General features: G+C 50.6%; 2 protein-coding genes across 9 annotated transcripts in view; both read left to right on the top strand.

Annotated features, from left to right (window-relative positions):
- The window catches only part of LOC146854273 (uncharacterized), a 471,193-nt gene that overhangs the window by 186,490 nt on the left and 256,865 nt on the right, over positions 1-27,838 (top strand). The gene's annotated exons all lie outside the window — the stretch shown is intronic.
- Positions 14,309-27,838, top strand: part of LOC146854274 (uncharacterized) — a 29,135-nt gene continuing 15,605 nt past the window's right edge. The window contains exons 1-2 of the mRNA XM_085650309.1: positions 14,309-14,726; positions 15,017-15,841. Coding sequence (XP_085506435.1) covers positions 14,309-14,726; positions 15,017-15,841 — 1,243 coding nt within the window. The remainder of the gene's footprint in view (positions 14,727-15,016; positions 15,842-27,838) is intronic.

Raw genomic sequence — 27,838 nt, forward strand, 5'->3', positions numbered from 1 at the left:
TTAAAAGCATATCAATATCTATACGCGCGCACCGTGCGCGCACTGTGCGCACACCCTGCCGTGCGCGAGCGCAATTCTGATTGGTTGTTAGATGTCGGTAAACATTCTAATCGGTCAAAACCAGGAAGTGTTGGCCGCCATTTTGTCTCTCGCAGTCTGAGGGGGTGAAAAAAAAGGTGGAGAACGTGAAAAGGGGGCAGAGTGGACAGTTCCTGACCCCCTAGCCTTGGTCAGGGGGTCACAGAAGGACCCCAAGGGAGAAAAAAACATTTTTTTTGTTTTAAAAAAATAGGGAGGTGCGCGCACCGCGCACGGCACGCACTGCGAACCGTGGGTGCTCGGTGTGCGAAGCGTACCGAGCACCCACAGCGCGCACACGGTGCGCGAAGCGCACCATGCGCGCACGGTGCGCGCACGGTGAAAAACCTGAAAAAAAAATAATTAATAAATACATAACTTAGCATTTAAAAAACCGTACAAATTCACTGAAAAAACCATAGGTTTCACACAAGTTATAGTTACGAATTAGCATTTAAAAAACCTTGCAAATTCACTTAAAAAACCATAGGTTTCACACATGTTATAGTTAGCTGGACATTTCACTCGTAAAAAAACAATGAAATTCCCCCGTTATAGTTAGTGCAGGCAACTATAACTCACGCGATCGCAATCCTCTGCTGATGACGTCAGATATTACATCACTGATGACATATGTGTCTTTATGAAAAATAAATATTTGTAATATATGTATAGCTAAAGATTAATGGAAGAAGACATGGGTAAATAAGTGTCTAAATACAGTGATGTAATATCTGACGTCATCAGCAGAGGTTTGCGGTCGCGTGACTTATAGTTGCCTGCACTAACTATAACGGGGGAATTTCATTGGTTTTTTACGAGTGAAATGTCCAGCTAACTATAACATGTGTGAAACCTATGGTTTTTTAAGTGAATATGTATATATATATATCAAGGCTCAGGACGGCCGCTTAATAATCAAGGCTCAGTGGGGTGTCCAACAAAGTAAGCAGCACTCGAACGCAGCTCCGCTTTTCCCCGTAAAAGCCTTTAATGGTATGCATGTCATCCAATCTCAGTCCTTATTTAAGCATACGACCACAGCCTTACGCGTTTCGTGGCTTCACTTAATCAGAGGCTGGGAGGTCGAAAGAGGCATTATGAGTCACGCCTCCCTTTTAAACAATATCCTACTCTGTCATGCAACTGCTCTAAATGAGTCTGTATGTAGTGTTTCTGGGAGATGTAGTCCGCCATTTATCCTCAAATGGATGCCCCTTGAATGAATGCTGGGTACGAAGCTCAACATGAGCCCCAAGAAGCGATGTCATGCTCAATCCATGAAGTGCATTCCACTATTGAGTCCCACATTGAGACTCCGTGGCCCCCTTTAGACCTGGGGTGGTGCTTGCTTAGCGGCCGGACGGCCGCTTAATAATCAAGGCTCAGTGGGGTGTCCAACAAAGTAAGCAGCACTCGAACGCAGCTCCGCTGATGAAGTGAAGCCACGAAACGCGTAAGGCTGTGGTCGTATGCTTAAATAAGGACTTTGATTTCCAAATGTTGTTGAAGGGTGAGGTTAAAATTCATTGTTGATTTATTTTTGCTGAGTTTTTTCATTTCTTCATTGACACCTTTCTCAAAAATATCTATAGCATCACAAAGTATTTGTGGCATAAAAATAGACTTAGGCTTAAAACCGCTGCCACTACTACGGTCCAAAACCAGGTGTTCCTCAGTCGCAATATCAAGCGGATACCTATTCTCATCATCATAGACATCTCCTAATTCATGCATAGTTTGTAAAATTTCCAAATCAGCAATTGTTAGATTGGAATTACCCTTAGATGAAATGCTTTGCAAGCTTTTCCTATGTTCAAACCATTTCTTAAGTTTCAACCTTCTCGTGAAATGGAACAAGTCAATTCTGCTTTCAGGATAATCAAATTTCTTAGTGGGACAAAATGTCAAGCCAAGAGATAAAACATTAATCTGGTCAATAGAAAGTAAAATGTCAGATAGATTTACCACTGTAAGTTGGTCCATCACTTGCCGGCAGATTTTCCTCGTGTTGTCATCCCCACAAAGGTATCCAAATTCCCTTGCCTTTTTGCGCCTCGAGCTTTTCCTCCTCTGGCACCGCGACCACGACCTTTGTTTCCTTGGGGTCCTGGCCTTCCTAATCCTTGATGCGCTATAGCCATCAGGTCGAAGTCCTTTAAAATTTTGGATTTTACTCCTGTTGCTTGTTCTTGTCCCGCTTCTGTATTTGTTATAACCTCACTTGCCATTTCCTCAAGGGGAGTTCCAGTTATTACATTCATCGGTTCTGTCAGATCCGCCATTGCCACTGGTTTCGATTTAGCAGTATTGTCCACATGTCTTTGATTAGTTTCCCTCAAGTGATCAAATCGTCTACCGAACGTAAAGATCTGACCTAGTTCATAGTCTTGTTGATCCCTATGGAATTTACGCTGCTTTTTTAGTTTTATTTCTTCTTCAGCTTTTTCCAATCTGAGATTGAGTTTTTTTTATTTCCACCTCAAATTTACTATCTGTGTATTTTTCTTTCAGCAAAGAAGACAACCTCTCAGTTTCTATGGCCAGTCTTTCTGTTTCTTTTATGGCTTATTTAATCAATAATTGTAACATCACTGTTGAACATGCATGATTATTGAGAGCCCATTCCTCTATTAATTCTGGGTAAGGGTCATTGAAGGTTGGTGTTATGAATATTCTCAAACCTCTTGGGACCATTTCAACATCCACGTATTTCTGGAGGGCTGTTGCCTCCCACAATTTGACTTGCTCCAACTTTCAGCTTTCCATAATTTGTCCCAAAGTACTTTCTTACTCTGCGTTTCATTTTCAACATTGGCACTCCGCCCATTCCCTTCAACTGCGCTGTTGACTTTAGTAATAAAAAGCAGCTCAGCCGCTTCCCTGTTTGCCGATAACATAGTAGCAATATTTGGAAGTTTAAACAATCGAAAAAACTTCCCACGCCGATAGCGCCAACCACGCTCTCCTCAGCTGTAGCTTGCTCAGCAGCCACGCCGGTTCCGCCTGCTCACCGCTTACCGAGTCTTTACAATTCCGCCCGGGTTTTCAATGTGTACCGTGGATGGCGGTTGATCGGTATAGGTCCTCCGACCGCACAAGCTTCCACCACCGTCGGCAGCTGATTGATTCTCACGAATATCATACACTATCAGTTCGTGGTTGCGGGCAGAGTATTTCAATTAGTCCCAACACAGTTTTCCGCGATTCCTCTGCCTCTTATGTGGCGGCGGGGTACGGTTGAGGTAGCGCACCTCAAATATGCACTCCACTCCTCGGTATTATATTCTTCACCAAAGAAAACCGAGTCCAGATCCGTCAGCGTGATTCAAATGATTTATTAGCTAAATGGCAAAATCGCCCGACGCGTTTCGGAGCAGCCGCTCCTTTCTCACGGGACATTTCATGTTTGTCTTAGAAAAGTATATATTGAAGGTGCACACGTCACATAAACATAGGACTACTACACCACATCTAGGAGTACAAGCAAAATGGCAGCCATTTTGGAGTGGTGACTATAACCATTGCATAACATGGATGATATTCATTAAACCTGTACATATATATATATATATATATGTATATATATATATATAGCAAGTCTTGTTCTGAAAGTCGTGCTCTGTGGGTAAACCCTGCTGCGAAAAACTATGTGAATCAGGATTTGACTGCCCGCAGTGCGTTGGACAACCCAGTTGCGTAACGGAATTGGAGGCCCCCTCCTGCAAAATACATGGAGGGTCCCCCCCAGCCCACCATCTACCAATTGGCCCCAAGCCCAGTTAGTGTACTGTACTGTGCTGAGGGGGTCCCCTGGAACTTGGGCCCACTCCCATAGCAGGGTCTAATGTTACGCCACTGGGGCAACCTCTGCTAAACTCCAGTGCAGTGGGGGGTTGGCCACCCATGGTTGGTTGGGCACAGCGCATGAAAAGCAGGCCCCTGGGGCTGGACATGTTTCGTGGAGGTTGGAAACTATGAAAACCCCATAGTTTTAAACCACTTAAATTTGGGATAATATTGGTTATCAATATACGCAACACCTGCCATAACTCACGCCACCGCAATCTATTTGTTTTCACCTTGGATATTTTCACAGGTTGAATACTGATTATATTCCTTAAAACTGTTCATTTGTTTCCTTCACAAAATAATAAGTGCTGAACCAGAGAAACAACACGTCTCTGTCCAACTAACACTTCCTGTGTGCCCTTTTAACTTTACTAATACACAATACTTTATGATTCGGAAGGATTTGCTTCCGAAATCATGCCTTCGTTCGTGCCTCTTGTTAAGCAATGTTCCTGCGATTTTACCGTATCGGGGAATCGGGGACTCGCACCCCATGTCACCGGACCCGCGAAGATAAGAATAACGAGCAGCTTGTGAATGGGTATTTAGATGGAATATCGGAAACAGAAATATCATGGACCAAAACATCGGGTCAAGAATATTGTGGACACAAATATGGAGAAGTTAAGTTTCTATAGGTAAGCAAAGTTTTACTCTATATAACTCTCTATATAGTCACCTTGACGCTATGTATATATCTTCAAGGTACACAGATGTGGAGTTAAGAATAGTAAATCTGGGGGCGTGGCCAGGCGCCTTGGGAAATGGCCGCTTGATCCCGGAGCTCCGCCGGGGCCGTTGGTGTTCCTCGCAATCCGGCTATAATCCGTACGGAGGGGAGCGACCTGAGCTCCCCCCGGATCCCCATGGTCCGGTGCCTCAGAGAGCTGCTCGGCGACCTCCGGAGAGAACTACACTGCCCGGGAGGTGGGCCGCGACGGGCGGCCGGGTGCCTCGGCCCTGGAGCTCCGCGACTGCTGCCGGCGCAACTCGAGGCCCCGGCTTGTGGCCTGCTTGGTGACCTGCGCGGAGAAGCGCCGTCCCGGAAAGACGCGGCCGCGTGTGCGGCGCTGGACCACCCCTGGATCCGGGCGCCTGTCGCCAAGGCTGGCGACCAACAGTAGTCCGAGGGAAGGACGCGACACCGCGATCTAGGCTGCAGCGGAGTGACTCCCTGGCCGGGAGAGGGCGCCATTTGCGGCCGCAGGAGCGGGGTGGCGGGCCCAGCCGGGGCTGTTGCTGAGGAATACCCTGCCCAGACAACAGGTGGGGACCGACGATTGCGGCTGGGGACAGCCTGCCGCCTAGGAGCCGGGGAGTGGGACGGCGCGGCTCTCGCCCGATCGCGAGCCTGCCTGATTGCGACGGAGGCCTCCTTCCCCACTGGGCCCTGATAGAGCACCTGGGAGCCAGGGACGCGCCGGAGGGCGCTGGCGCGGACCAGGGGACGCTTGGTTGTGCGGCGGGCGGAGGAGCTTTCGGCCCCCGGGGCGCCCGGACCGCCATGAGGCGGCGCCGCGACCCAGGCCAACAAGCTGGACCAGTACACAGTGGCCAGGGCGCCGCCTCAGACAGAAGGGGCTACGAAGGAGGCTGCCGGCCCGGCGGAACCGTCCTTGCAGTCCATAATGGCCGCGATTCAAACCCTGGGCACAACCCTGGAAAAAAAGATGGACAAAATTACTATTGAAGTGAACCTGCTTCGAGCCGACCTTGGGAAAACAACGGACCGGTCCAAAGCCAATGAAGTCGATATCAAGGCACTGCAGGACTCGGAGAAAAGGCTCGAGGTTCGGGTAAATGAGCTAGTGCACCAGCACCGCCTGATGGCCCTGCGGCTGGACGATCAGGAAGGCAGGGCCCGGAGAAGCAATATCCGCGTCGTTGGTGTTGCGGAAGGGCTTGAAGGGGACTGTATGGAGCTCTTTCTAGAGGACCTGATCCTCAGACACCTGAAACCCAAGCGTCTCTCTAAGTTCTTCACAATTGAGAGGGCGCATAGAGCCCCTATCCCACGACCCAAACCTGGGGCCATGCCACGGACGATCATAGCGAAAATACTGAATTTCCGTGACCGGGACGCAATTCTCCAGGCGGTGAGACAACAGGGTGATCTACAGTATGAAAGGGCCACGGTCCGATTCTTTCCTGACTTTACGCTCCAGGTCCAGCGGGAAAGGCGCTCCTTTCAAGGGGTCAAGGCGGCGTTGCGCGATCGTGGGATCAAATACATGATGTTCTTTCCCGCCAAACTGAAAATTATAGCTGGTGGGCGCTCCCTCTTCTTCAACTCGCCGGAGGCGGTACAGGAGTGGCTGGATGCGGGAGAGGTGGCTCAGGGTTCCCGGCGTGAAAATGAGCGATGGCGGAACGCGGGCCTTCCCGCCACAGAGAGAGAGTTGGCGGCAGGACGCCCAGAAGGTGGTGAGCTGAGTCAGCGGTCCTGGCGTTCCAGGTCGAACAGTCCCCGTTGGGACTCGCCGGGAGACGAAACGCCACGACGAAGCCACGAGAGCTGACACCATGAAGACATCGGACAGTAACGTATAACACATGTGCCTTCACTCTGAGACTAGGTGGCCCTGGGGCGCTACGGCTGCATGTCCTTTGAGGGCTGGCTCCAGTGTCCATTTGGCACCAGGCCTTGGGGACTGAACGAACTGGGACACCACGGACGGGCGGCCAGGAGGGGGCTGGCCCACGAACTTCCCAAGTAAAGTTTCTCGGTGGGTGCACCGGGGCAGGGTTGGGCGACAGGCGCTCTGCTAATTGGGGTGGTGGGTAGTTCGGAACCCACGGAGCAGGGGGCAGGGAGGGGGGTTTGTTTTTGCACGGGGGGGTAGGGATGTTGGGGTCAGACACGGGAGGGAGGGGGTGGCCTGACTGGTTTACTAGGTTTGTTGTACACTACCCGTCTTGCCATGGTGGGGTGGGACCCAGGGGGGGGGGGGGGAGTTGGGGAATTGGTACGGTCACACGAACCTTGTCGACACGTATGATTCCGGGGTGGTGGGACGTGGCACCCTGATGAGACACGGCTATGGCTAGGAGATGGGGAAAAAAGTTTGAAGATCCTCAGCTGGAATGTCAATGGTTTGGGGGACAGACTAAAACGTACTATAGTGTTACAATTTCTCAAACGGCACCAGCCAGATGTGGTGCTCTTGCAGGAAACACACTTGCTGGGGAATGTTTGTCAGGCCCTGAATAGATATGGCTACACGCTAGCAGCGCACTCAGGTTTCACCACGGGGTCGAGGGGAGTGGGAGTCCTTTTGCGTCGCTCGCTGCCTCTTCACATAGACCTCACCAAGACCGACCCGCAGGGACGCTTCACGCCGGTGTCGGGGCGTTGGGAGGGCCGGACGCTTAATCTACTCTCAGTCTATGTCCCCCCAGGCCGGGGCCTTTGCAGACCTGGGCTCATTACTCCTTTCGCTTCCTGAGGGGCAGCTTGTGCTTGGAGAGGACTTTAATGCAGTAGTGTCGGGATCTCGCGATAGGCAGCCACCTAGAGAACTGCCCCAGGGGCAGAGGTGGCTTTTTGGGCTTACTGACATATGGCGCATGCTTCACCCCACCGAAAGTCAATTTAGTTTCTTCTCCGGGGCGCATCACTCCTTCTCACGGCTGGACCACATCCTTACCCTGCTGCAACACGATATGGCGGTGCTGGAGGCCGTACTCCTCCCTCGAGGCATCTCTGACCATTCACCGGTCCTTACACATATCGTATTCGGGAGTAGACGGGAGGGCTGCACTGCACCAATAAATGCCTGGCACCTGAAACATGAGGTCACTAGGAAACACATTTCCACCTCCATTTCGCGTTACTTCAAAGAAAATGATGGATCGGTGGACTCCCCGGTCACCCTGTGGGAGGCATTTAAACCTGTGGTGCGGGGTGAGGCGCTGTCGGCCATAGCGGCTAGACGGCAGGACCGAAGCCAGCAGGTCACGACACTTGAGGCGCAACTGGAAGAACTAGAAAGGGAGGCAACGGCTAGCGGCGACCGGGAGAGCAGGCACAAGATGCAGCTCAAGGCTGCGGAATACAGAGCACTGGTGACCCACGAAGCCCAGACTGTGGCGCGGCACAAAATCGGCAGAATATACGACCAAGGCGATAAAGCCGGGAAACTCAATGCTTGGCTTGAGCGGAAACAACGGGCCGGTAGGGTTGTGCCTGGGTTGCGCACTGAAGAAGGGAGATTGATTACAGAGCCCCGGGAAATAGTACAACAGTTTGCTAATCACTATCAGCAGGTCTATAGGCGGGAATCGGACCGGCCGGAGGAGGACTCCATGGACCTCCTTGCCGACATACGCATGCCCACTCTCTCGGACACAGACCGGGAAGCTCTGGATAGCCCACTCACTGAGGCTGAGCTGCAGCGAGCGATTGGGGACCTCCGCCCGGGTAAGGCGCTCGGTCCAAACGGCATTCCAATAGAGATCTACAAGCTCCAGCCAGACGTCACTAGTAAGCACCTTAAACTTATGTTCGACCGTAGTAGGGAAGTGGGGCTACTGCCCCGGGATCAGCGCATAGCGACCATAGTGGCACTACCGAAAGAGGGAAAACCTAAAGACCTATGTGCATCATACAGACCCATTTCGCTCCTAAACGCGGAACCCAAAATACTGGCTAAAACGTTGGCCAATAGGCTTAAGCCGGTGCTATCCTCATTGATCCACCCCGACCAATCGGGGTTCATGCCTCGCCGCAACACGGCCCTCAATATCAGGAGACTCCATGGGGTGCTAGGGCAGTGCCATAGGCTGCAGGAGGATGCGGTGGTGGTCTCATTGGATGCCACCATGGCCTTCGACACCTTGGAATGGCCGTATATGTTCGCAGTCTTGCGCAAGCTGGGCTTTGGACCTCGCTTCATCGCGTGGGTGCGCTTAATGTACGCGGAACCCCTGGCGCAGGTGCTGGTAAACAACAAGGTGTCTGAAGTCTTCACGCTGGCTAGAGGAACTCGCCAGGGCTTCCCCCTTTCGCCACTTCTTTTCGCCCTCTCCCTGGAGCCGCTTGCGGCCTGGATAAGACAGGTTGCCACCGTGCAGGGCATAGCATGGGCGGAGGGGTGGGAGGATAAAATATCTCTGTATGCTGATGACATACTTCTTTACCTCTCGAAGCCGCGTGGATCCATGATCGCGGCGCTGGACATACTGGCTAGTTTTGGTCGCAACTCTGGATTCCGAGTCAACTGGGCTAAATCGCATCTCTACGTCCTGCGCGGGGACCCTCCCAGACTCCCTGCCACTTGCCCTATCCGGGTGGCGAAGGACGGGTTTAAGTACCTCGGAGTGTATATCACCGTTAATAAGGCCCTGCTGTACGAGCACAACCTCAAGCCGCCGCTGCTCCGACTCCAAAGGGAGGCGAAATCCTGGCAGAACCTCCCACTGTCCTTGCTGGGCCGAGCAGCGCTATTTAGGATGCTATCGCTCCCACGATTCCTCTACGCGCTGCAAAACTACCCAGACCTGGTTCCGAACAGTTACTTTCTGGCAATCGAGACCGCGGTACGCACCCTCCTCTGGGCCGGGATGCCCCGTATCTCGCTGGCTAAGCTCACGCTGGGGTGGTACGATGGTGGAATTGCTCTCCCCGACATCCGTAAATACTACTGGGCGACCCACCTGTCCGCGATTAACCAAGGGACATACGGGGACGGGAACGACCCAGCATATGGTATGGATAGGTGGTTGCTTTCCGGGGGGAACTATGAAATAGCACTCTACTCTAAAAGAGGGGTGAGCCGACTCACCGGACCGACGCTCCACTCGGTGCAGATATGGCACATCGCCCAGAAGAAGCTCGGTTGGTCTGGCGTCCTCACGATGGCCACGCCACTTTGGGCCTCCGAAGCATTGGGCAATCTAAGACGCACCAAAGGGTTCCGCAACTGGGACCTGATCGGCATCTCCCAGATCAAAGATATCTGGGGGCCTGCCGGGATCCGCACGTTCGCCCAAATGCGAGAAGCATACGAGCTGGCGGATACCAAATATTTTAGGTACTTGCAGATAAGTCACTCCCTGCAGGCCAATATCCCACCGGAGGCCAAACTGCCACCGGCCTCCCCCCTTGAAGATAGGCTGCTGGATGGACATCTCGCGGAGCACGCCATATCCCTCACCTACAAAAAACTTATCAATAACCCCCAGATATGCTTCTTCCCCTCAAAGAAAAGTGGGTCGCTGAAGGGTTGGAGATAGATGACGAGGAGTGGCTTTATGCCCTGGCCTCCCCGCGTGAAGTCGCGATATCGGCCCGATTGCGGCTTATTCAACTGAAGATTCTACACAGAGTCTATATCTCTTGCACGAGACTACACATGATGGGGAGGGCAGACACAGCGCTCTGTAGGAGGGGTTGTGGGGACACGGGAACCTTTTTCCACGTAGTGTGGGGCTGCCCGAAGATTCAGAGGTATTGGAGAAGAGTGGTGCGGTGTATGGAGGAGGTGTGGGAAGTGGAGATTCGCCCGGAGGCTAAAAGGTGCCTCCTCAATATATGGGAACCAACTGACCTGCCGCCAAAAGGGAGGCTCTGGGTCACACTCGGGCAAATGGTTGCGAAGAGGAACATAGCCAGGCTCTGGGGAAGCGCTGTTCCACCAAAACTATCAGATTGGAACAACGATATGGATTGGTGCATGCTGCAGGAAAGAACTGTGTATGTGGCGAGAGGGTGCCCTCGTAAGTGGGTTGAGGTATGGGCCAAGTGGAACGATTTTAGGGGGGGCATTTGTGAGCCTCCTGCCATCGCGCAGGAAGAACCCGGAGATGTCTAGTATCCTGCTGCTGCGGCTTGGGGTGCTGGGGAGGGGGGCGGGGGCTGCAGCCCCGAGCCATGGACACGTAAGACGAGCGTAGTGTTGACCGGTAGTTAAGGGGTGGGAGGGGGGGGAGTTTGATTGTTTGGCACCTTAATGCCTATTGGGGCACTAAGCCCATACGTTTGTGGATGTATGAGGGACACTAGACCTGCAACATTCTGGTTACACCTTGGTACACCTGCATCCTTCAACGCCGCCGTACCTCCGGGTTGACGGCACAGGGCTGTGTGATCCGAGACATATGCAAGTATATTCTCCGCGGCCGGCCCATAAGGGTTGTAGGCTCTCTGCTGTGTACCGTGAATCTCTGAATAAAGGTCTTTAAAAAAAAAAAAAAAAAAAAAAAAAAGAATAGTAAATCTATACTCACCTATTTGCACTCAGCTTCTCGATATTTTACTCGTCGATGTTTTTGACATGATATTATGTCCACACAATATTTCTGTTTCCGATATTCTGTCAGTGATGCTGTGCAGGTGCACACACACACTCCCGACTCAGTACATTCACCCCCTACTCTACTACGAGGTCAGTCCTGCACTAGAAGGTTTTGAGACCCACCTTCTTTGAGAGCTGCAGAGAGGACCATGGGAGGAAGAAGATCCCAGAGGAAAGTCAAAAGGGGACCGTCTCTGAGGAATACAATTAAACAGCCCAATTGGTCATAGGGTGGACACCTGGTTGGTATTCTACTCGCATGACCAGTGTTTTTATCTCAAAGTCGCTCAGCAAATTACTAAAATGATCCAGAGTCTGTATTCTTAGCTCTTCAGAATATACATTTTGAAAAGCACAGAAAAGAAGAAATCATTTAAGCCTCACTCCTGAGCTCTCTGCGTGATTCATGGATGATAATGAAAGAAAACACAGGTAGACTTGCCATGTTAAAAATTAATATATTGGTTTTTACATAGGTTTTTGATTACGTTCCTAGTGTTGTCCTTTCCAGAATCACAAAATACAAACAAATGGCTGGCTTTTTTCCCTGAGAAACGTTGCAACCCTATTTGGTGCCTCATTAAGTGGCCCCAGCCTTTCATAGCAGGCAGTGTAGCAAATGCACAGCATCGCAAGAGAGGTGCACGGACACACGCTGTAGAGGAAGACCAGAATCTAGGTGCAGAGGGCGGACCTTAGCAGAGGAGCAGGCAGGCTCTGGAGGAAGTAAGTAATGACACATTTTTTATCTGTTGCTTAGATTATATAGACTTATTTTGGATTCAATATAATGTTATAACTGGTCTGTAGAACGGCTTTATGTTTGGGTAAAAGCGAGTGGTCTGCAAGTCTGATGGCTCTGGAATGGAGCTTTTATTTCTTACATGATAATTTATTATCTGTTGTTTTGATGCAAATAAAGTGTGTTTGTACAGAGATCAATATTTAAAACGTTTCTTTGTGTGATCTCTGTGTGATCCCTACCAATGTATGGCTGTTTTTAGGTCTCGCCTGACCAAGCGCATGCGCTAGTCTGGCAAGACTTTTAGTAAGGGCTTCAAAAAATGCTACCATGGCCGGCCTACAGTTTGCGTGCATGTGAGCGGGCGCGCGCTTACGAGCAGAGGCGCCCTATGGCTTTCCTCGTCATGCTCATTAAGCGCATCGCTCGCCGCGCTTGATCGCGATCGTGATCTCTTTCACTTTTGCGCCCGCTTTGCTGTTCTCAGCCCCCCCTCTCTACCGAGCGCGAGGCGCATGCGCGGCCAATGCTTGTTTTTATTTCACTTTAGCTTAATTCATCCTGTAGTTAGTATGAGGAGAAAGGGATATGAGCATCATGTTCAATGTATTTGGGCTGCTTATCTTGTGAATGCTCCCCGCCCCCCTTCCCCAGCACAGCGCCACGGTTGCTGCACTTTAACGCTGCGGAGAGTGAAAGGTGCAGCGCTGCACTTCAAGCCTCTTTCACCAAAGTTGTGCACCACAGAGTGTTCACTGTGGAGCTCTGCACTTTAAGCCTTGCTCACCAGGGTTGTGCACCGCAGAGAGTGTTTACTGTGTAGCGCTGCACTTTAAGCCTTGCTCACCAGGGTTGTGCACCATGGAGAGTGTTCACTCTGCCGTGCTGCACTCCAAGCCGTGTTCAGCAGGGTCGTGTGCTGCAGATCAGGATCCCGGCGCAGCCCTGCACTTCAAGCCGTGCTCAGCAGGTTTGTCAACCACAGAGCGGGATGCCGTCTTAGCGCTGCACCTCAAACCTTGCTCACCAGGGCTTTACACCACAGAGCGGACCTCGGCGGAGCGCTGTGTGACTGGATTCGTGAGTGACACCTTCACAGTCGGCTCAGTGGGTTCACGGCTAATGTTATTAACACACATCGCTCACAAGCCTGCTTCAGGCGCTTTGATAATATCTTCCCACATGCTTCCTACCGACTTCAGCTCCACTGACATGAACCACATCTGACGTAAATGAGGTGAGAACACAACGTGGTACTATCGTTAACGTGTGGACTCCGAGCCAGTTTAGCAGTTGCACATCAGACATAGGTGTATATAGAATAGATAAGAGAAAGAACAATACAACGGGGTCACCTATAATCAGAGAGTTTTGATTATTGTACTGGTACCTTTCGACTCTCCCTCGACCTGTAGATCATTCACTATGGAATACTTATATTTTATAGTTGGATGGAGAGTTGGTATGGTCCCCTTTACCCCCTTTCACTGCCCTCCTCTCCACAATTCAGCTGCACATAATCACGTTCCATCAATCTCCCCTCGCACGCTCATCCGTTTACCCACTCACCTTCTAAACACCCCATGCATTCACCCATGCATACCATCCACCGCGTTAGCATGTCCTCATTATTTGCGTTATTAAATTTAGAAGAACTGTAGGATCATATGTATCTACAGTGTGCTAAGTAACTCTAGCGGCTGCTATTTACAACGCTACGAAGCGATGGGGAGCTTTATAAAATGCGTAATTTCTCGTTCATTAGCTAAAATGAAGATAATTATTTCATCTACTTGCTAGTCTGTCAATATACCTTTTTCCGGATGAAAACTAGAAGCAGTGCAGCTTCTAGTATATTCCTACAAACCCTTTCTTGTTACTGTGTGATATCAGTTAATGCACAACACTTTACAGAGACACTGGGCCTCATGTAGGTAAAAAATATTTACCGATTCTTAAATACCGAACAGTACCGAATCGGTATTTAAGAATCGGTAAGTTATATGTAGGTAACAAGTCGGTAAAATTTACCGATTCGGTAACATTCGGTATTTTCCGATTCGGTAATTACCGAATCGGTAAATACCGCGGTGGTATTTACCGAATCGGTATATTCCGAGGTGGTATTTACCGAATCGGTAAATTCCGAATCGGAAAGTACCGAATCGGAAAAAAAAATCACATGACTGTTTGAAACAGCCAATCCTGTGCAACCAAACCCCACCCAAGTAGGAAGTGGCCACACCCAGGCAGGTGCACACAATCAACTGACTCAGGAGAGGCTTGAAGTGCAGAGGAGAGGCAGGGAGCCAGTGGCTGAATCTTGAGACCAAACTACACCATGTCCAGCCAGAGGACAGGAGGGGAAAGGAGGCGCAAGGTGAAATTTAGCCCCAAGGAACTCCAGGTGCTAGTGGAGGAGGTGGTGAGGCAGCACCAGAAGCTATTTGGGAGGCAATCCCTGCAAGTGGCAGAGTGTGAGAAGCGCACCATTTGGCTGGCAATCCAGGCGCAGGTAAATGCCGTGGGAGTGACCCACAGGGACATAGACGTTCTAAAAAAACGATGGTACGACCTGCGCATCGTGACTAAGAGGAAGATGGGGGACATCCAGAAGGAGGCCAGCCGGACAGGAGGTGGAACTAACAGGGCACCTGCCCTCACTGAACTGGAGGAGCTGGTGCAGTCGACAATCGAGCCTGAGAGTGTCGTGGGCCTTGGGGATGCCGACAGCTCTGCCAGAGCCGCCACCCAACAAGGTAAGAGGAATGCACAGCAATGTAGCCCCCCCTACCCCTATCCCACATCCCCCAATGTGAAATGAGTATCCCACTCCAGTCCATGTGTTACTGCAGACAGGCAATGCATTATGGGAGATGTAGTCAGGGATCCCCCACCATGAACAGAATAGCACAGAACAATGATGCATGGTACAGACATTAGCCTAAAGCACACAGAGGACAATGTGAGAGTCTTAGAACAATTTATTGTCATGCTTGCAATGCATGCCTTCAGATACACTGAGCTGATGTTGCATTTCTGTCCACAGACGTAACATCGCGCAGGACTCCAGATGGCACAGGAGAGGGGGCACACCGTCAATCCAGTTCAGCTACGGCCAGCACAAGTTCTGGCCAGAGAGCGTTGCCACTGCCACCATCCCCAGTACATGAGCCAGCATCCCCACTACCTGAGCCTGCATCCCCAGTACCTGAGCCAGCATCACCACTCCTGCTGGAGTCACCGGCCACATCACCATCCACAATAGTGAGGTCGAGGAGGCGTGCTGCTGCCAGGCTGCGCGTGTTGCACACATCTTCCGATGACAGCAGGGGCCCGGAGCCAAATCCTATGCCCCAGGATGGGAGACATACCACTGGTCCCTCCACCTCACAGGGAGCCGACACGGGTGCAGGACAGCGCCGCAGGTCGCGTGAGACAACTCCACCACCAATCCATCTCGGCCATGGGGTCTTTGGGGGCCTTGAGGCCGGCATGTTAAAACAACAGCGCCTGCAAACGAAGGCAGTAATTTCAGTACAGCGGCATGTGCGGGGACTCAGAACAACATTCAGACACATGGACAGGAACATTGGCGCTATGGCGGCGGGGATTTCTGACATGGCAGTGGGCCTGCGGGACGTCTCACAGTCCATGCGGCTGTTGTGCAGCAAGTTGGACGCAGAGAGAGCTGCAAGGCGCCGGGAACGGCAGAGGGGAGACAGGCACACCAGGGCACTCAACCGCATTGCGAATGCAACATCACTGCTCTGCCGGCGCTCTGTGAACATGCAGGAGGGCCTGACCCACTGCAGCAGCGATGTCACTAGGGGGATGGTGCAGGTCACCAGTGCCCTGGAGGTCCTCTTGACCAGTCAGGCTGCCACAAGTGGTGCAGGGGATGCTGCTGAAAGCATTGACACCAGCAGCAGGAGCAGCATCACACCCCCCGTCCCAGAAACACGCAGGAGCAGCAGGCGGCATGGGGCTGGCACCAGTGAGGAGGCTGAATCCGTGCCATCTCACAATGTAGCGCGTGGCCGCAAACTTTGATGCTGCACCGCGTAGCAATAGACTATTGGGTGACTTAACCCTGGTCTTCACACTTGTGAATTGGCAATGTTACCTGATTTGCATTATCTTGGTTTCGTGGCGTAGTGGCGCATAATTAAACTACTACATGACAACCAACACCTGCCTGTGTCCCCTTACTTACTCAGAAATAGTTGCATGTGATCTCTGCCCGTCTCACTCTCCCATCTGTTGCTGTTGGCACTCCATCTGCGTTGGGCTCTGGCTGTCCTGAATCATCCTCATTGTCCTCGAAATCTGTGAGTTCCACCGCTGTACCTCTCTTTGTGGCAAGGTTGTGCAGCATTGCACAAGTGGCGATGATCTTGCAACAGATGATGGGTGTGTACTGGCGTGCGCCTCCGCTCTTGTGGAGGCAGCGGAACCTGCTTTTCAGTAGTCCAAACGTGCGCTCCACCACGTTGCGAGTTGATTTGTGTGCCACGTTGTATCGTCTCTCACTCTGGGTTGATGGGTGTAGGTAGGGAGTGAGGATGAATGAGCGCACGGCATATGCACTGTCGCCTGGGTGAGTGAAAGGGAACCATCAGTCACATGCCTCAATACACTTACATTTGCTAGTTTCATGGTGCGTCACTGTTACTTACCTAGCAGGTATCCCTCTCCAAATTCTCCGGCAAGCAGTCGTGTGTAGATCCCACTGTTCTGGAAGATGTATGAGTCGTGGGTGCTTCCAGGAAACTTGGCACAAATGTCAGTGATGATGTTCCCTGCATCGCAGATGACCTGCACATTGATGGAGTGGGTGGACTTTCTGTTTCTGTAGATGTGCTCAGTGGCAGCTGGTGGGCAGATTGGGATGTGTGTGCCATCAATACAGCCAATTACATGGGGGAACTGTGCCATGCGATAAAAGTCAGTTTTAGTTTTCTGCAGGTCAGCCTGTGTATTTGGGAAGCTGATGTAGTGGTGCATTCTCTGCATCATGGCATCCAGGAACTTCCTGAAGAAACGGGACAGGCAACTCTGGGATACACCGCCCACCGCAGCTATCACCACCTGGTAACTGCCAGATGCGAGGAGATGTAGGCTGCAGAGTACCTGCACATGTGGTGGTATGGCATGCGCCCTTGGTGTTGGCTGCTCCAGGAGTGGGTGCAGGTCCCTTATTAGGTCCATGATGGTTTGGGGGTGTAGCCTGTACCTTTCATGTATCTCATCCTCAGTCAGTTGGAAAAGTGTGATGCGCTGTCTGTAAATTCGTTCCTCCCTTCTCCAAAACCTCAGTCCTGCTGCCTGTAGACGTAGCCGCCTTGCAATGACATACAGAGCGGCCATGTTGTCCACGCTGATGCATTTTGGGATTTCTTTTATGCACTGTTTATGATTACCACCTGCTTTCAATCTGTGTTAATTACCGACTCTTATTTACCGAATTTCATCGATTTCTAAAATACCGACTTTATCTACATCTCTTTTTCCGTTTTACCACTTCATATTTACCACTTCATATTTACCGAATCGGTAAACATGTATTCGGTAAATATGAATCGGTATTTTAGAACTCGGTAAACATGAATCGGTATTTACCGCTTCATATTTACCGATTTTAGGTTTTTGGCCTCCTACATCTCACTTGACTAAATACCGGTCGGTAACTGGGATTTTACCGAATTTCGGCCGTTACCGACCGGTATTTGGCTACCTACATGAGGCCCATTGTGCTTAATTAAAAGTTGTCGTCTAAAAAGGCAGCACACGCCTGCAAGCCAGGTATAGTTCTTTGCAAAGCGCTTCAATAGATAAATGCACATAGAAACAAAACCATGTGTTTTTTCTTAAAAGTGACAAGGAGAAACTTGTAAACCCCGAAAGCCAGACAGGGCCTATCGTGAACAACTAAAACTCACAACAAGCATTTGCAATGCAATAGGTCTTGCATTTATAAGAGTTTGGGCTATTGGCATTGTAAAATTACAATGCCTTTTATTTGTGTTTTGGTTTTAAAACAAATAAAAGGCATTGTCATTTACAATGTCAGTAGCATAAACTCGCATAAAAGCAGTGTGCGGCATGCAGCAGTGTGCGGCGTGCAGCAGTGTGCAGCGTGCAGCAGTGGGAGGCGTGCAGCAGTGTGAGGCGTGCAGCAGTGTGCGGTGTGCAGCAGTGGGAGGCGTGCAGCAGTGTGTGGCATGCAGCAGTGTGTGGCGTGCAGCAGTGTGCGGCGTGCAGCAGTGTGTGGCGTGCAGCAGTGTTTCGTGTAGCAGTGTGAGGCATGCAGCACTGTGTGGCGTGCAGCGGCGTGCAGCAGTGTGCGGCATGCAGCTGTGTGCGGCGTGCAGCAGTGTGCTGCGTGCAGCAGTGTCGTGCAGCATGCAGCAGTGAGTAATGCAGCAGTGTGCAGCAGTGTGTGGCGTGCAGCAGTGTGTGGCGTGCAGCAGTGTGTGGCGTGAGGCAGTGTGTGGCGTGCAGCAGTGTTTCATGTAGCATTGTGCGGCGTGCAGCAGTGTTTGGTGTGCAGCAGTGTGTGGCGTGCAGCAGTGTGTGACGTGCAGCAGTGTGTGGCGTGCAGCAGTGTGCGGCGCGCAGCAGTGTGCGGCGTGCAGCAGTGTGTGTCGTGCAGCAGTGTGTGGCATGCAGCAGTGTGTGGCGTGCAGCGGCATGCAGCAGTGTGTGGCGTGCAGCAGAGTTTCGTGTAGCAGTGTGAGGCATGCAGCAGTGTGTGGCGTGCAGCATTGTGCGGCGTGCAGCAGTGTGAGGCATGCAGCAGTGTGAGGCATGCAGCAGTGTGAGGCATGCAGCAGTGTGTGGCGTGCAGCAATGTGTGGCATGCAGCAGTGTGTGGCGTGCAGCAGTGTGAGGTGTGCAGCAGTGTGAGGCGTGCAGCAGTGTTTCGTGTAGCAGTGTGTGGCGTGCAGCAGTGTGTGGCGTGCAGCAGTGTGCGGCGTGCAGAAGTGTGTAATGCAGCAGTGTGTAATGCAGCAGTGTGCGCAGCAGTGTGTGGCGTGCGGTAGTGTGCGGCATGCAGCAGTGTGCGGTGTGCAGCAGTGTGTGGCATGCAGCAGTGTGCGGCGTGCAGCAGTGTGTGGCGTGCAGCAGAGTTTCGTGTAGCAGTGTGAGGCATGCAGCACTGTGGCGTGCAGCGGCGTGCAGCAGTGTGCGGTGGGCAGCAGTGTGTGGCGTGCAGCAGTGTGCGGCATGCAGCAGTGTGTGGCATGCTGCAGTGTGCGGCGTGCAGCAGTGTGTGGCATGCAGCAGTGTTTCGTGTAGCATTGTGCAGCATGTAGCAGTGTGCGGGGTGCAGCAGTGTGCGGCGTGCAGCAGTGTGTGGCATGCAGCAGTGTGTGGCGTGCAGCAGTGTGTGGCATTTAGCAGTGTGCGGCGTGCAGCAGTGTGAGGCGTGCAGAAGTGTGAGGCATGCAGCAGTGTGAGGCGTGCAGCAGTGTGTGGCGTGCAGCAGTGTGTGGCGTGCAGCAGTGTGAGGCGTGCAGCAGTGTGAGGCTTGCAGCAGTGTTTCGTGTAGCAGTGTGAGGTGTGCAGCAGTGTCGTGCAGCATGCAGCAGTAATGCAGCAGTGTGCAGCAGTGTGTGGCGTGCAGCAGTGTGCGGCGTGCAGCAGTGTGTGCCGTGCAGCAGTGTGTGGCCTGCAGCAGTGTTTCGTGTAGCATTGTGCGGTGTGCAGCAGTGTGTGGCGTGCAGCAGTGTGTGGCGTGCAGCAGTGTGTGTGTGAGACCGGCCTCACGGCGTTGCCCTCTCCATCATCCAGCCAACCTGCAACCACCCTCAAGACACGACATCTCCGACTCCGGCCGCCCCAGCCACCCCCGATCCGCGGGCCGGCCAGAGGCCTGACAGACTCAACACCCTACCACGCATGTCCAACCGAGGGAGCGGGAAACCTCGAGCCAGACCCAGAGGCGCCAGCCCAGTCACACCTCGGGTCGCCTTCCCCGGGAGGACTCAATCGGCCACCAGGCCCCTGGGGAGCAGGCGCCTCCCCTGCCGAGCGTCTGGGGTCCCTCCCAGACCCACCTGAAGAGACCAAAGAAGTGAGCGGCAGGAAATCCCGCCGAACCCCCTCCGTCACCCCAGTCCCCCCTCTGCGAGCACTCCGGACTTCAAAGAACCAGCGGAGTATAACAAGGGGTGCCGGAGAAACGAGGGCAGAGAAGACCTGGAACCATCCGAGCCTGCAGACGCTGTCGCGGCTCCTGAATGCTGAAGTCACCTGGGCCTGCTGAGTGACTCGCGGCCTCTTGCTATTGAACCATCTGAGCCCTGCGGACGAGGTGCGGCTCCCGGACACTGAACCACCTAGGCCTGCTGAGTGACTCGCGGCCCCCAGCTATTGAACCATCTGAGCCCTGCTGACGGAATCACGGCTCCCGAACTCCGACCACCTGTGCCTGCTGAGAGACTCGCGGCGCTCCCCTTGAGGACGACTCGGTAAGAGATCGCCCAGAGACACGACAGCCTCCAGCTCGAGGATTGTGAGCTTTCCGCAGGGTATTTCGCAGAGACACTATCTTGAAAGACTGTCCCGCTACCCCCATTCCCCACGACCGATTTATGGTACGTTGTGCCACTGCTGTACTGCTTGCATCTTGGATCATAAAGATCCCTTGGAATCATCGATAAAAGAACCTATCGTCCTACAAAGAATACGTGTGGTGTCACTCTGTTCGTAGTGTATCTCAGGGTGTGCGCGCCTGGTTCGGCCTACTTGGGAGAGGTGGGTCAAAGGGGTGGGTAAGACGTGTATCGAACCCCCCTCCGGCGAACGCCTTTCCAACAGTGTGGCATGCAGTAGTGTTTCGTGTAGCAGTGTGCGGCGTGCAGCAGTGTTTCGTGTAGCAGTGTGCGGCATGCAGCAGTGTGCGGCGTACAGCAGTGTGTAATGCAGCAGTGTGCGCAGCAGTGTGTGGCATGCGGTAGTGTGCTGCGTGCAGCAGTGTGCGGCGTGCAGCAGTGTGTGGCGTGCAGCAGTGTGTGGCATGCAGCAGTGTGTGGCGTGGTTTGTAAACAACAAGAAAAGCGGACATCAAAGGAAGGGTGGGAGGGAACAAGCATATGGGGTGTGAGTTATAACGAAAGTTCTGGCGAAAGCAGTCTGCTGCTTTCAAGTTCGATGCCAGATGCCAGCTTCGCGCTTGAATGCCTCACATGCACTGGCCATAAACCACATTCCTAAGGTCTTGTGCCCCTTACTAAATCTCTCTGAATGCGTGAGGCGGGGCACGCGCAGGAAGTAGCTGGTGGCAAATTGAATGAGCGTGGTTGTGCGCGTAACCGCCACCCGATCCGCCTGGGAAGCCTTTGGGAGCATTTTCGGAAGCCCCTACATAAGTCTCGCCTGGCGATCGCTTACGCGATAGCCGGGCGAGACCTAAAAAGTGCAAACACAGACCTGTTCTCTGAGAAATGGCGCCTATAAGATAAGAATCTGCTTTCCTGCCCTTTTTGCAGGTGTGAAAAACCCTTTTTATTGTCCTGAAAATGGTTGCCTAAACTGTTGAACTCTTTGTGGGGATTGCAGATATGCGATACAAGTCTGAAATTGTTGTAGGCCACAAAGCACGGCTAAGATTGTGGCGTAATTTCGACTGAAATGTCATCCGCTGCAGCTTCTGACCCAGGCTGCAGCGAAGGGGGCATGACATAGCATTTAGTGCTGGCATCCGTCGCGCAACCAGAAAGAAAGGCTTGTATGTAGATTTGCTTTTGCCATTGACAGGCGAAGCATACACATTCCAACACTGCACACTGTGTATCTTGAGAACATTCAAAGAGGTGCTATGCACTGGTGACAGTTGCAAGGTTTTATAACGCTACATTACTGGGTATTTACATAGCGCAACGACATTACATGTATATCTTGGCGCTTTCTGAGGGGCTCAACTAATTTCAGAGGAGGCTCTCCATTGGTGCACTTTGGACCAGAACTCCCGCTGGTGTGGAAGGGTAGGTTGTAGTTTGCAGGCTGTCCTCGCGAAAGTGACAACGTGAGAGGCCCGGTTTACAAATACCTTTGGATTACTACTGACGTGGTCCAGTGTTATTGTGAAATGACTGGGGCGGGCCGTGCTAGATACTAACATAACAAGCATTTGCAATGCAATAGGTCTCGCATTTGCGAGAGTTTGAGCTATTGGCATTGTAAATGAGAATGCCTTTTTATTTATGTGTTGTTTTTTAAAACAGATAAATAAAAGGCCTTGTCATTTACAAGGCCAATAGCTTAAACTCTCGGAAATGCGAGACCTATTGCATTGCAAATGCTTGCTCCATCCTTATTTTCAAAGCAGGGCTGTCCTCTAGCCTTTGGAGTAATTTATTGAGTGGAAGCAAGTGTCATCGAGCAAAATAAAATTGACCTTTTCAAATATCACATTAAATATTACAAAGCAAAGGTGCGATAGTCAAAACATCTCAGTACATGGCACGTTGTGCTGAAGAGAACTGCAACATGCTTGAGGACAGAGTAGCTATAAATATCATACATTGATGATGTAGAACGTAGACGGCAATACAATGAATCCTGTCCGCTCGCCCTTGCTCAGCAAAGTTCCGTTTTGCATCCCTTATGCAGGGGAACTAGAACTAGGTGGGACGGTAAATGAAGAAGGAATGCGGAATCATAAGGAAGGGTCCAAAGAGGGAAAGGGAAAACCGAGTCATAGACCATGACAGTATCCAGGAATAGCCATGGCTGTCTACCAGAGTTCAGTGACATTACCACCCAGGTGTGGGATCAGAGGCTGCCAGCAATCGGGAAGCAGTGAGTGGCACCTTCGGATTTGTGCTTCTAAGCGATCCACTCCCATGTGCTGTAGAGGGCCATCATGGGAAGAGGCCAGGAGTAACTCACTGTCCCGTGTTCCCCTCGGTGGGAGGCGATTTGAGGGGAATCCATAAAGTATCCTTTTCACATTCTTTTGAGCACTTTCTTAAACCTCAGGCTGCCTCTTCCCAGAGAGCCGCGCCCTCCGCTTTATCCAAGTGTAGCAGATCAAGGCGATAGTGATCTATGGAAGGAGGACAGGTGACTTCCATCTACTAGTGATGGCTGTCTTTGCTAATATAAGCACAAAATCGATGAAGCTCAGGGCTATCTTCGCTTTTCTAGGCTGCCTGAAAAGACCGCGTTTGCAAGCCTTTTACGACTCAATCTTCAGAAGCCCAGATAGGTCCACAATTTGAAGGAGCATGTGCCACCAACGGAAGTAAGTGCAGTGCAGCGCAGTTTCATAGCACATTATAAAACCTGCCCCGTCAGTCCACAGAACTCTCAAGTCCCACTAGCAGCAGGAAACAAGCGATTACGTTTAGATGGGGAAAGATAGGTTCTATGGAGAATGTAGAGCTGAATGAGCTTAAAGCGAGCAATGCGTGCCTCTCTGTGTGGGTACCCTAGAGCACTTGCCCATTCCTTTTCATGCAGCACTCTACGATATTCCAGCTCCCAGGTCACCCTTTAAAAGTAGTAGTAATATGTGTGTATAAGTATAGCGTTATACAGCCAGCTGACTGCCCTGCACCCGTTTCTCAAAGTGTATCAAGGCCGGATCACAGAATGGGTCAGTGATCGGCCAGTTCGCCCGAAGGGTATGTTAGAGAGCCGTATGTCAGAATTTGACCCTCGTGCATCCCATATTACTCACTGAGTGCAGGGAAAGGGAGAAACTGTCCATCAGAAAATAGGTCCCATAAACTTGTGATGCCCAATTCCTCCCAGCGATGAGGCTACTGGTTTATAGTCTGGTTCCAGAAGTGCGGAAGACCCAGCAACAGTATCTCTGATGCCTATGGGGTGACTTACTTATCATATAAAATAATGCTGCGCAACCTTCAGGAGTTGGGGGCACGATCAGAAAGCCGAACCTGAGATCTCCAGTCAGTACTCAGAGTCGATAATAGTTCCAAATTCCTACCCACCAGCCATCGAGATAGCCACTGTAGCTGCACGGCCAGATACAAGTTAATAAAGTTAAGGGCTCCAAGGCCGGCAATCTAAGTTTCACTGGTACAACTCTACGTTGTTCTGTATTTCAAAGCAAGTCCCCCAGAAGCAAATCCCCTCACGGAGCACCTTTGTTGCAAGAACTAGAGGTAAATTGATAAAATAGTATCAGAGCAATAGGAGGATAACCATTTTTGCAAGGGCAGCGTGGCCTGTGACTGCCAAAGGCAGCCCTTTCCAGAAGTTTACCCACCCTCTAAGAGCTCCGCTCGCCCTGATGAGAATACCATCCCGCATATCATCTTCAAAGTGGTATATCTGGATCCGCAGATGGAAGGAGGTGTCCTCTCAACACAGGGAGGCAGTTCCCACATCGATCTCTCCCCGGGGGGCTTACTAGGTAAAAGGAAAAAGGCATGATTTGCACCAGTTAACATGAAGACCTGAGCATCGACCAAAGTCAGAAAACAATCTGCTTAAGATAGTATGATTGTTGCACACGTCCTGTAGGTACAATAAGATATCATCTGCATATAGGGAAAAGGCATGCACCATATTATGCAGTGGCGTTCCCCACGTCACTACCTCTACTCTTGTCGAATTGCAACTAGCACCATGGCCAGGGCAAAAAGGAGTGGAGAGAGAGGGCAACCTTGGCGTGTCCCTCAAAGGATTGGGAATAAGGTTGACATTTGGTGACCCAGACAAATTCTGGCTGTATGAGTCCTGTAAAAGAGTTATTATTACTTTTTTTTATTCTGTTTATTGGCATTTGGATATTTACACATACCACAGTGTGTCATGAAATAACACGTTTATGGCACATGAAATAACTTCTGTTCAGCTGTTTGATTTGTTCATATTAAACTATATCCATCAATTTACACATTGTATGTCATCCTTTATATTTACCAATTACAGGTCCTTTAGATTCCAACATAGTCTCTTGCCAACATATCTCACTACAAAATTTAACAGTAACACCCCAAGCCTCCCACCCCCCTCCTTCAAGTCAGTGCTAATCTTGAGCCTATGATCACCTGTAGATTCATTTCACATCTATTTATAGATTGCCAAACCCTCCTGGGCCATATCTCTAGTTGGCTTGTACCTTTAGGGGTGTTCCCCTCCTGAGACCTCTTGGGATGCCGATTTCTGATTCCCCTGTAGGTCCGCCAACATGGTGGCCCATGCCAGCCTGTCTTCCTCAGCCTTTTCGTCTTTTCTTACAAATCTTATTCATACTAACTCAGTGGTTGCCCACTTGCTTATATCTCTCATCCAATCCGCGTATTTTAGGGGCTGAGGTTGCATTCATGCTATCACTATTCGCCTTTTAGCCAGCCCCAATTCAGATTGATAAAACACCTGCTTAGCTTTGTTGTTTTTTGGTGCAGGTAATAGCCCCAGTAATATTTGTTTGATCTCTCTTGGTATATTACAGCTGGTGGCCTCTCCCAGACATGTCAGGACCTTCTCCCAGTAGGGGTGTAATAGGGAGCATTGCCAAATCATGAGGGGGAAGTCTGCCCCCTGTGCTTTACATCTGGGACATCCATTCGTCCGAGATTAAGATATTATATGTAATGTGTGCAGGGTTAAATATGCTTGATGTACTATATTATATTGGAGTAGTTTGAATCGTGCATTTGGACTGACTTTTTGCACTCCCTCGTGCACTCTTCTCCAGTCACCCTCAGTCAAAGGTTCAGTCAGTAGTGTGTACAATTTGTGTTGGCGTACAAGAGGTTCCATCGGCAGGTCCTCGTGTAGTGCTCGATAGAGGTGACAGACGAGTCGCATCCCCTTGCCATGGATAACATAACCCTTAATATGTTGGTTGTGGGGGGTTCCCCCAGGAAACTTTGCCAAAGCTATCTCGCTACACTGGATATTTTCCCATATTGTAGAAATTGGCTGTAACAGAGTTGTGTATGTTTTAAGCGACGGGGTCCAAATCCAAATGCCTTTGGGACCTTGAACAGATAATTCCCACTGCAAGGTATCAAATTCTTTTTCGAGGTCTAGCACCGCACATGCTGCATGAGGCCAGCATTGCGGGCCAACTATAAGACCATGTAGAGCCTACATAGATTTAAGGAAGTATAGCAGCCAGGAATTAATCCATTTGATCCGAGTGTATAAGATAAGGGAGCTCGTAAACGATCTTATCAGCTATAAATTTACTATGGATTTTATAATCCATGTTAAGGATGGATATCGGACGATAGGAAGCAGGGTCTAGCTGGCTTTTAGTCGACTTCAGGATGGGAACCATTAGTGCTTCCTGCAAGGAGGGACGCAGAGACCCAACCGCTGCTGTAGTCCCAAAACCTAAGTCAGCTTTGCAGCTAATATCGAGATAAAGACTTTATAATACTCTGAAATAAGTCTGTAAGACCCTGGAGTCTCCCAGGGAGCTAGATCTACTATGGACTTGTTAATATGAAGAATTGTTGCAGGGGCTTCTAGGGCTTTCCTCGTTTAGGATTTGGGGGAATGATGGGAGGGGAAGACCAGTGAATGGCGTCATAGATTCTGGGGGCTGAGCAGGGATCGTAGAGTTTTGAATGATCCTGGTGAAGTGAATCTAGGATACCCCTTTGTGAAAGGGCTACAGCAGCTTCAAAATTCCTGAGGGAATTGATTGACTGAGGCCTACTTTTGTTTTTGATCAACCAGGCCAATAATCAGACTGATTTGTTCCCCTCTGCATAGGTACATGCCGAATAGGACTTATAGTCCAAACAGCGTAGATGCTCTAGGTGTTCGTGGACTTCTGTCAAAGCTCATTTAGGGCTTTGCGTCCAGTTGAATCATCTACCAGGTGCATCTCAGTTTCTAAGTAAGCACTCTAATTTATTTTAAGATCCATCTCCAAAATCTTATGCACACTCACTGTTGCATGAATGCAGAGTACCCTTGTAACTAACCGTGGGCAATGAACTCCGCTCACGGAGGTTGCGGAGATTTGGTAACTACGTATTTCATTGAAAACACGGATTTCATCCAATAATTCCGTAGCGGAGTTAGCTACTGCACCCACAACCCTTTGATAAAATAACTTTACCTTTACCTGCTAAAAAAGCATATAACCAATTTACAAAAGTGAACTTTGAAAATTACCAGGTAATGAGAGAGGTGATGATTTTGGGGTCACCCCTAACCTAGGGGGAGGACAAGCAGATGCCTTGAACACAAAGAGCATATCATGCTGAACGATTCGGTGGTGGTCCCATCCACCTAGGACCACCCCAAGCAAAGTTAAGTTCAAAAATACAATGTCAACCAAAGGCCCAGCAAAGCATTATGGGACGAGATTCTAGAGTTTAGTGAATATTATAGGATGTGACATGTAGTAAAGGGGTTTTAGGCTGCTTCTCAACAGCCAGTCCATTGGGGAATATAGAAGAAATGCTGACGCTGGCATCCATAAAAGACAAATAGCATTGTACAACCTATAAGAAACGGTAAACTGTGGTGAAGGCCCAAACAGTATAATAATGTCAAGTGCAGAAGGCAACATGTTTATTGTCCAAACGTGATCAAACCAGCGTTGGAGAGCCTTGTAGCTATGTTCTTTAGGGAATGTAAGTGTAACGCAGCCACTTTTTTAGATGGGCTCCCGGAGTGACATTTTAGCCCTGGGGGCCAGTCCCCCACAGCGAGAGGCAGGGGGTACCAGAGCTGAGGAGGTCTTAAATTAGTGGAGGATCAACAGTTTGTTTCAGGGGAATGTGCCCACTCTACATTACCCAGGCCGCTGCAGAGGGAACAAAACACTGTCACAATATATTGTCCGCTGTGTGGGGCATAATTGAGGGGAGCGGATCAGAGTCCCCACGGTCAAATAAAGACAGAGTGCCATCAATCGAGCTTT

Source organism: Triturus cristatus, chromosome 4_1 (genome assembly GCF_964204655.1).
Source record: "Triturus cristatus chromosome 4_1, aTriCri1.1, whole genome shotgun sequence".
In the NCBI taxonomy this organism is placed as follows: Eukaryota; Metazoa; Chordata; class Amphibia; order Caudata; family Salamandridae; genus Triturus; species Triturus cristatus.